This window comes from Physcomitrium patens, chromosome 1 (genome assembly GCF_059467195.1).
Source record: "Physcomitrium patens ecotype Gransden chromosome 1, ASM5946719v1, whole genome shotgun sequence".
NCBI lineage: Eukaryota > Viridiplantae > Streptophyta > Bryopsida > Funariales > Funariaceae > Physcomitrium > Physcomitrium patens.
Window position 1 is genome coordinate 3,522,098 of NC_143410.1, and position 10,091 is coordinate 3,532,188.

General features: G+C 38.7%; 1 protein-coding gene across 1 annotated transcript; it reads left to right on the forward strand.

The window, feature by feature from the left end:
• Nucleotides 1–3,360: 3,360 nt before the first annotated feature.
• LOC112278732 (uncharacterized) lies at nt 3,361–6,137 on the forward strand. The gene is made up of 2 exons (XM_024512421.3): nt 3,361–3,489; nt 3,824–6,137. The coding sequence occupies exon 2, from the start codon at nt 3,861–3,863 to the stop codon at nt 5,916–5,918; it is 2,058 nt and encodes a 685-aa protein (XP_024368189.2). The 5' UTR covers nt 3,361–3,489; nt 3,824–3,860; the 3' UTR covers nt 5,919–6,137.
• Nucleotides 6,138–10,091: the final 3,954 nt, after the last annotated feature.

The following is a 10,091-nucleotide window of genomic DNA, read 5'->3' on the forward strand; positions in this document are numbered from 1 at the left end:
AAAGAAATAATTTTGAATTGAAATAGAATAAGATTCTAAGGTTTTATTAATTTCAAAAAAATTCTATAAAAAGATTTAAAAAGTTACTTCTTTTTTCATCTTCTTTTTAGATTCTACCCTCCAACTCCTAGCTCTTACTCCTTGTGTTTAAGTAATTTGCTAAAATTTCAAAGAAAGAAATAATTGACAAAGGTTTAGGGACTTATTTGCTTCTAAGCTATTAATGTCACTCTTCTTTCTTCTTGAGTTTTTTTTCTTCAAACTACAATCTATATTACAAAAATAAATTAAAATTCCATAAATTTTATTAAAAAGAATAGTCATCTTAGATTTATGACTTAAACTTATTGATATTTTTTTTTCTTTTTTTCTTCTTTTCTTCTTTTTATTTATTTTTTAAATTCTTTCTATCTATTTTTTTAAAATATCTTCTTCTTTCCTTGTTGATGAAGAATTTTCTTGAAGTTCTTATTAAGCTTCTTCTATACTACTTTCTATGAATAGAAGGTATATAATGGGTGAAAGGAGTAATTAAATCTTCCTATGATTAGAGAAAAATCTTCAATTGAAAATTCACAAAAATGAAAAGAAATGATATGAAGGATGGAAGAAATGATTAAATCTCCCTACTACTAGAGAAAGGCCCTCAATTAAAAAATTACAAGGATAGTGAATATCCTTGTAGATAAGTTCCACCCTTGATGATGAATCTTTAGAACTTTGAAGCTTCTTTTTTATTCAAAAAATTGCCAAAAATTGAGTATTAATGTAATTTCAATAAAAATTATACTACTCAAAGCTTATTCTTTAAAATCTTATTCTAAAATAATATTCTAAAATAATTCAATTTAAAATAGTCAACCAGCACTAAAAAATACCTTTTTAAACATGGACTAAATAAAACTATTAAGGCAGTGAATCCTCTATTAATCAAAAATTTATTAAAAATTCAATTTTAGTCCAATTTTAATATATAATATCTTTTTAAAAATATAACATCAAGATAAAAAAATCTTATAAAGTTTCAAAATAAAATAAAAAATATTGAACAAATTAATTGATGAAAATCCAAGTTTGAATTACTTTATATCTAACTATGATTTTTTTTTTTAATATCTTTTGACTATGAATTAAAAGAGATTTATTCATAATAATAATAAAAAAGAGATAGGAGACTTATCAATGATGGAAAATAGATTTAAAAGACTCCTTTAAAAAGTCTGCTTAAAAGATCAATCACAATTAACTAACTCTACAATCACACACACAATGAGAAGCACCACCTCTTAATAAACTCACCAAAATGTGAAGTTAAATTTCATCCCTCGATCCAAATTACAGGATGACTTCAATTAAGAATTATTTGTAATTAGTGGTATAAAGTCAAGGAAATAAATAACATTAAAAAATTAAAAAATTAAAAAAAACACAAAATAAATAAAATAAACAAAATCAAGCAATTACATAATCCAAAACTTAGTCATAATTTATTCACTAAGTTTTTTTCTAGTAAAAAATAAAAATAAAACTTAAAAATCTATTTTTTAAAATATAATTTTATTATCTTTTCAATGATGTAAGAAATATGTAAATTCAAATTACTATGAGTAAGTTATGAAGGTTTAAAAATAATAAGTAAATAAATTTAATAAATTAAGTGAAAATATTTTACTTCAAGGATAATTTGCTTATAGATCAAGGGTTTAAGCCTCACCAAGACTCATATGTAGTATATATGAGTGTCTAAAAGAAGCCACAAAGCTTTAGTCTTATCTTCCTAACTACTTTCAAGGTGCTACAACTTACATGGGATTTGTGCACCTTCTTTCTTATAAGGACTATACTAGCTACTAGTCTTCCTATTATTTACTAGAAGATCCAATATTTTTGCATTTTTGACTTCACCATGCTATTCAAAAATATCCAATTAGCCTAGAAACCTTGTTTGGCCTCTAAATCTTGCTCCATTTCTTCATAATAGCTCCCAAAGTAGTAAATTTCATTTTTATTAAAGTCTTAAAAATTGCTCTAAAACTTCTAAATAAATTCTAAATAAATTCTAAATTTTTTTATAATAATTTTATAATGCTAATATTACTTTAAGGCTATAATTTCTTATCTTGAAAATTTTTTATAGTAATAAAATCAATTTAAATCCATTATAAATACTACTTTCTATGTAAATAATTAAAAAGACATGATATTCGTTCTCATGCTTCTTTTAACTATTAACTAACATTTATAGTTTTTTATAAGTAATACATACAAATAGAAAGCCAATTTAAATATTGATCTCAATAAATAATCTTTAATACTCAATAATAAATATAAATACTAAATCAACTAAGATAATTGCTTCTACAACTTATTAAGACTCCATTTTTGCAACTAATATTATAATTTTCTATTTGTCTAAGGATTTCTACACTACTTGCCATATATTGTGATTTTAAGCATTCTAAATATATCTTTTTGTCTTGAAACAACTAGTGAGTCAATTTAATGACTCACACATTGCAAAGTCCAAAAGGCATGACTACACAAATGAAGGTGCTATCAGGTGTAATAAAAGAAGTTTTATGGTGGTCTTCTAGAGCTATGGATATTTGATTTTATCTTGAATATCCATCCATAAACATATAAAGTTCATGACCTACCACTTCTTCTAAAATGATATTAATAAAAGGCAAAAAAAAAATGATCCTTCAGAGTGCATTTTTAAAATTTTCTATAATCTATGCATACTCAAAGTTTTCCAGTATTATTATTTTTTTAATTAAAAACATAGGTGAAATTCAATTTGTAATCTCCATAGGTTGAATAAACCTAACTTGAAGGAATTTTGATTTCATGTTATCAAGAATTGAGGGGTATTCTTGATATTTTGAGAAATTTCAGGGGCATGTGTGATATTTTCCCTTTTTATACAACCAATGTGGAGAAACACATAAAACTGAATTAGGTGAAGAGTTCAACTCAGTATGGTGCCACAACGCAGTATTTTGTTCAGGGGGCCTGTCCTCACTACGGTGGAATCTGACCCCCTCACTCTTAGCCTTGCTAACCCCTTGAGGGAGCAAGCTGAGTTGTAACTTTTTTCCTATTCAATATACACCACCGTTACTTCAAAAAGATAAAAAATAAAAAATAAACCTTCATTGCCATAAAAAGATAAGATACAACTAGCCCAGCCGCATAAAAAGATAAGGTACAACTAGCCCAGCCGCATGTGGCCTGAGTGGAACGACTGACTCGATAAACTACAAAAGCACCACAGAAACAGGACCCTGGCGGTTGCCAGCTCTCCTGGATGCTTTAGTATTTACTGAGCAGCTCACTCACCCGTCCACCAGCTGGCCATCTAATTAGATGTGCCCCCTGGCCCTGCGTTCTGTCATTGCTCTTGATGCTCACACCCATCTCTGTGCGAAGACATCCATTTCTCCCTGATTTGTCGTCGTGAACATGGGCTGATGCGGGAAATTAAAGGTAGGTACTCGTAACGGTAAATGCTCTCGGGCCCTACTGCAGGATTCATTTTCCAACCTCCATAGATGGTCAGGTCCGCTGGGACGTTGCCTTCCCAGTGTAGGCCTGTCCTCGAAGGAGGCTTTGGGGCTTTGTTGCGAATGTGATTAATTACTGTTCATGGGATACATCGATGATGTCTGATGTGTTCAATTGAAATTACCGAGGTTGCTCTGAAATCAATGCCAACTTGAACGGAGTCATCACGAAAAGCAAACAGTCGGTTGGTCCAATCCACTCTTGCTTAGTTGATAAGCGCCAGCTTTGTATAATCTCTAGCTTCTGATAATGCAAGGGTCACTTTAAAAATACGGAGAGCGGCAGAGTGTGGAATGGGGCACGCGCATGAGGACTCGCCCGAGTTACCGGCGCCAGAGGTTGACGATGTGATCAGGGGCGCGGTGGAATGGAGCTTCCGGGAGCAGCACGAGCGCGGCTACTGGGTGGGGACGCTGGAGTCGTGCTGCCAGTTGGAGGTGGAATTCCTGATGTGTTTGCACGTCCTGGGGATTGAGCCCAGCGAGAATAAGCTCGCGGAGGCCGTGGTGCGCCGCGTGCGCGCTAAGCAGCGCGCGGATGGCGCCTGGGACATTTACCCGGGAGCGCCCGCCGGTGACATTAACACCACCATCGAGAGCTACATCGCGCTCAAGCTGCATGGCGCGCGCGTGGAGGAGCCCGCTATGGCGGCCGCGCGCGCCTGGATCCTGGCGCATGGCGGGATCTCCCACCGCGTGCGCACATTCACCAAGCTGTGGCTGGCGCTCCTGGGCGAGTGGTCGTGGGACGACGTCCCGTGCCTGCCGCCCGAGCTCATCTTCCTGCCGCACTGGGCGCCCTTCAGCGTCTACCAGTTCAGCTACTGGGCTCGCCAGGTGATCGTGCCAATGGCCATTCTCTGCGTGCGGCGCCCGGTGCACCCACTCCCAGCGCATCTCCGCTGCCGCGAACTGATCCGTGAGAATGAGTTGTCGTCACGAGATCTGCAGCCCAGTCGGAAAATGGTATCATTCCTGGACGGGATCCTCCGCCATGTAGACAACGCGCTGCGCTGGTACGGGGAGCGGTGCCTCGTGAAGCCAGGCCGCGCCACAGCCGTGGAGTGTTGCGTGGCGTGGGTTCTCAAGCGGCAGGAATGCGACGGGAGCTGGCCGGTCACGACCGGGTGGTTCCTTGTGCTCATGGCGCTGAAGACGGAGGGGTTCCCGCTCGACCACCCGGTGATGCGCAGCGGCGTAGCGGCGTTCGACACAGTCGCCGCCGAGACGGAGCATGGCACCATCATCCAGCCGGGGACGTCACCCACGTGGGACACCGTGCTGACGCTTCTGAGCATGTTGGACTGTGGAGTCGACGTCCGCGATGCGCGTTTCGCGCGCGGCGTGGAGTACATCCTGTCCAAGGAGGTCCGGTCGCGGTCCGGCGACTGGAGCCTCAAGGTTGCGCCCACCGTCGCGGCGAGCGGCTGGTATTTCTACCACGAGAACGAAATGTACCCCGACGTGGACGACACCGCGGTCGCCATGACCGTCCTCTCGGAGTGCCTCGCGCGCGGGTTCCCCGACACGGAGGGACGGGTAACGGCCGCGCTGGAGCGCGCGCTGAGGTGGATCACGGCGATGGTCAGTCGCAACGGCGCGTGGGGCGCGTTCGACAAGGACAACACCAGCAAGCTGATCACGGCGCACCCGTTCTGCGACTTCGGCGAGGTGCTGGACGCGCCGTCTGCGGACGTCACGGCGCATGTCGTGGAGACGCTGGGCCGGATGGGGCGCACGCTGAAGGACGCGCTGGTGGCCAAGGCCGTGGCGTACCTGCGCGCGGAGCAGGAGGACGATGGCAGCTGGTTTGGCCGCTGGGGCGTCAACTACGTGTTCGGTGTGGGCGCCGTGCTGCCGGCGCTGCAGGCCGTGGGCGAGGACATGCGCGCCGAGTACGTCCAGCGCGCATGCTCCTGGCTGCTCTCGCGCCAGAACCCGGATGGCGGCTGGGGCGAGTCCTGCGCCTCGTACGTCGACCTGCAGCAGCGCGGTGTCGGCCCCAGCACCGCGTCCCAGACTGCGTGGGCACTCATGGCACTGGTGTCAGTGCGCCACTCCAGCGAGTACTACGACGCAATCAGGAATGGTGTGGAGTATCTGGTGCGGACGCGCACAGCGGCAGGCTCATGGAGTGATGGCGGCCTATTCACAGGCACTGGATTCCCTGGCAACGTCGTAGGCACGCGGATCGATCTGGGCACCGATAGCTCCAAGCCGGGCCATGGAAACGAGCTCAGTCGCGGCTACATGTTGCGCTACCACATGTACCCGCATTACTTTCCTCTCATGGCTCTTGGGCGGGCTCGCAAGTATTTCCAGCATGTGAAGTCTCTCCCTCGTTCCCTCTGAATTTATCTGACTCTGAGGCTGCCCTCAAAATTTGTAGGCTGGAGAACAGAAATATTACCGACGTCTAAATATTAAATTAAATCCACCTCTGATCGGATCCAGTCCTTGTACACATAATAAGTCAAACAATGACAATGTGTGACTTTGAAGTACATATCAATGCATTTACAATGGTATGTCATAAAATTCTTTTAATAAAAAATCTGATTTATATTTTTATTTATAGAAGAAATAATAAAAAGAGATAAAAAGATAATAGACCAACTTTTCCTTCAAATTGATTGAGCTTATTAAATAGTGTTGGAGCTTAATTCCGTTGCAACAACAATATTTTGAAAATACTTGTAAAAGTTTAAGTACATTAAATACAAATATGTAGCATGAATTATTGCAACAAATACACCACATTTTGGAATATTAAAAATTCATTGTCATTAAAATATAAAATTTCAAGAAATACTCAATAGATTACTATTGATGAGATTTATATTAAATGAAGACGAGTTTAGAAGACATCAATTATTTAGATAGGAACCAAATCTTATGTATCTTGATAAATAGAGTCCTTAAGATATGAACTTAGTGGTTAAGTATCCATTAATTAGTTTGATAAAGAATAGTATTTGTTGTTGAAGCAACTCAATTAATATTATGAATTAATTTTTAAAATAAAAAAACAATACTTGACGCTACAATTGCTTACAAATAAAAATATCATACATATGGATTTATCTTAGAAACGAATTGTTTTGGATCTTAATTAAGCAACATGTTTAATAATATTAAAAAAAATTCATTTCACATGAAAGGCTTAAGTTGATATCTATGTCAAATCATTTTTTAAATGTCAAATATGCCTTACATCAACTAAACATTCACTAAAATATTTATTGATCTGCCTTTCAATGACATGTTTTTTGAACATTGATTATGGTGCAACACCATGTACATGCTAAGAATAACCTTCTATTATAGCAACTTTGACAATGTTGGAAAGTCTCCATCTTTTCAAGTGGCAATTGATGCTACCATTCTTGATAATATTACAACTTATTAATAATGGATCCTATAATAAGTTCCAATATGTGTCTTTAAGCACTATAACCTTTTTGTGCCATATCAAAATTTCTTAGCTTAGTCCTTTTATCTCAAGAATCTCTTTAAAGCTTGTGACTCTCTTGGTAGCGGGATGTCAAGGACAAGAACTCGATAAAAAGAAATTCAGACAAGTGAACCTTCACTTGAAGAAAGGTAACAAAATCTAAATAAACAAGTATGTATATTGAAAGAGAAATTGGAATGGCTATTGCCAAAAGACAAGAAAACTAGAGACCCTTGAAACTAGACTAGCAGCAAGAAAGGAGTTGACAAGAGTGAAGAGGGCTTCACTCTTGTCTCTATATATACTATCTAACTAGGGGCTACGTGGCGACGTTCTATAGGACCTCCAATATGTGTTGACTTTGTAGGACACATGCCTTGACTTAGAAGGCAAGTTTTTCTACGTGTGGGCCACATAATTAGCTTGATCTTCAAGCTAACAACATGTGTGGCACATGGCCAACTAGTTGACCACGTTTCTAATCCAAAAAGTCAATTAAAAATACCTATGAAGTCAAAGCAGCATCTATGAAGCTTTTAGAAAGCTTCTATATTAAATACTATAGAATTAACTTATTTTTATCTACTTTTACTTACTTCCACCTATTTGTATATGTAATTACTAGCTTACATGAATATGTCTATGACATTACCCCCCTTTCTAGGGACAAGTTCCACAAGGAGCAGTCATCATATGTTGAAGAAATCTATAATGGAACGAATTGTATTCGCCACATACTCTGATCTTTGTTCTCTTCGAAGATGATTAATAGGGCCTCTCAACCATCGATAGTGTCCCATACCAGGGCGGGAAGACCACCCAATTATTTGATCATTGTTGAGGCCTTCATAACTTCCTTCGAATAGAAGATTTGGAACACCATCAAGAATTGTTTCTACCTCTAGTAAAATCACCAAACATCGGGAGTCCCTTCCCAAATCGTGATACCAAACGCGTTGTATCTCGCCATCTATTCGAGAAAGAACATGTTGTTCTTGAAGATCTTCATGTCGATTGCATCGTCTTGAAGGTTGTGACAATCGTAATGTCTCGTCTGATAGGATAGCAAATGAAGGCTCTTGAGTCAAATCCGCTCGTTGTTGGTTCTCCATCTCTTGAGCATCACAACTACAAAGAAGCTATGAACAAGGATTCAAAGTAGGATGTTATCTTGCCTAGATGTTGTTTCTTTTATAAAGAAGGTTTTCATCTTGATTTTGATAGTTGTTGTCGATGAAAAGCCTCCATTGCCTTTGCTGCATTTGCAAGATTCTTTATTGGCTCCCATGTGCGTTCACTAATACCATATCTGCGCCAATGAACAAGATATTCCAATTTATTTTGGTGCCACCTTGAATCTAAGACTTCTTTTACTTCAAATTCTTCATTATTGTCCACTTCTATAGGAGGAGGTGGAGCTTGTCGTCTTCTTGGTATGTCCACTATCTTGTATGGTTCAAGAAGAGACACGTGGAATACTGGATGGATTTTTATTAACTCCGATAGATGTAAACGATATGCAACTGGATTGATTTGTGCAGAAATAGAAAATGGTCCAAGTCTTTGATAGTCCAACTTGTCACAAAGATGAGTGGTCTTGATATTACGACGAAGTAGCCATACCTTATCACCCAAGAGGAATGATGGTTGTTCCTTTCGATAGACATCTGCATTGACCTTTTGTTGTTCTTGAGCCTCTTTTAACTGCACCTTCATCGTTGCATGTAGCTCTGATAAATGAATTGCCAAATCTTTCGCAATAGGATTATCAACTTTTGAAAAGTCAAGAGTATCAAGTCGTGGATGATAATCATAATTAGTAAAGAAAGGTGTTTATTTTGTAGAAGAATGTACCATGTTATTATAAACAAACTCTGCTAATGGCAAAAGAGTTGTCCAATTATCTTGTTGGTAATTAATGGTACATCTTAAATATTGCTCCGAAACTTGATTAATACGCTCCGTTTGTCCATCAGTTTGAGGATGGAATGTCGAAGATAGTTTTATATCCACTTTTAGAAACTTGAAAAGAGTTCGCCAAAATCTTGAAACAAATTGAGTTCCCCTATCTGATATAATATCCTTGGGTAATCCATGATAGCGATAGATATTGTCAAGAAAGAGCTTAGCTATTTCTTCACCTGTGATAGATTTTGTACATAGTAAAAAATGTGCCATCTTGGTAAAATGATCTACTATCATAAATATAGAGTCATAAGAACCTGAGATTGGAAGATCTGTGATGAAGTCCATAGAAACAGAAGACTATGGTTATTCTGGAATGGGTAATGGCTAAAGAAGTCCAAAAGGTTGATGACGAGGAGTTTTTGATCTTGAGCAAACATCACATGATTGTACAAAATCTTTGACTGCCTTCCACATTTGAGGCCACCATAAATCCCTAGATATTAGCTCCAAAGTCTTATTCTATCCAAAATATCTTGCTGCTAGAAAGTCGTGATGAGCTTGAAGAATACGTAAATGTACTTCTCCTTCTGGAATATATAGGCGTCTTTCGAAATAGAGTAGGTTGTTCTTGAATTCAAATTTAGAGAGATCATGAGATTTAAAAGAATTATTCTTGATATCATGAACAAGAGGGTCTGAAGACATACTTAACTGAACTTACTTAAGAGAAGTTAAATCAACAATCAATGTTGATTTTATTGCTCGAAGATGAAATTGCTCCAGCTTCAAGAGAACCGTTCTTTGTTACTCAAAAGCTGCATTTCTTTCTTTTGGTGCAAGATTAGAACGTCTAAACAAGGCATCAGACAAACCTTGTTGTTTTCTTGGCCGATAAGTGATGATGAACTCGAATCTTGATCAAGACATGCTCCAACGAGCTTGACGATGATTTAATATGCATGCTGACATAAAATACTCGAGGTTCTTGTGATCCGTATACATGGTGACTGGATTGGAAGCGCCTTCTAGATAATGATGCCATTCTTGAAAAGAATCCACGATTCCAAGAAGTTCTTTGTCATGGATCTCATAATTGATTTCTGCTGTTGAGAATTTTCTTGAATGAAAGGCTACTGGATGAAGTTTGTCATCTGTTTCCATTT

Bases quoted from the DNA above. Each gene is read 5' to 3' on its own strand.
- LOC112278732 (XM_024512421.3), top strand. From the start codon at position 3,861: ATGGGGCACGCGCATGAGGACTCGCCCGAGTTACCGGCGCCAGAGGTT.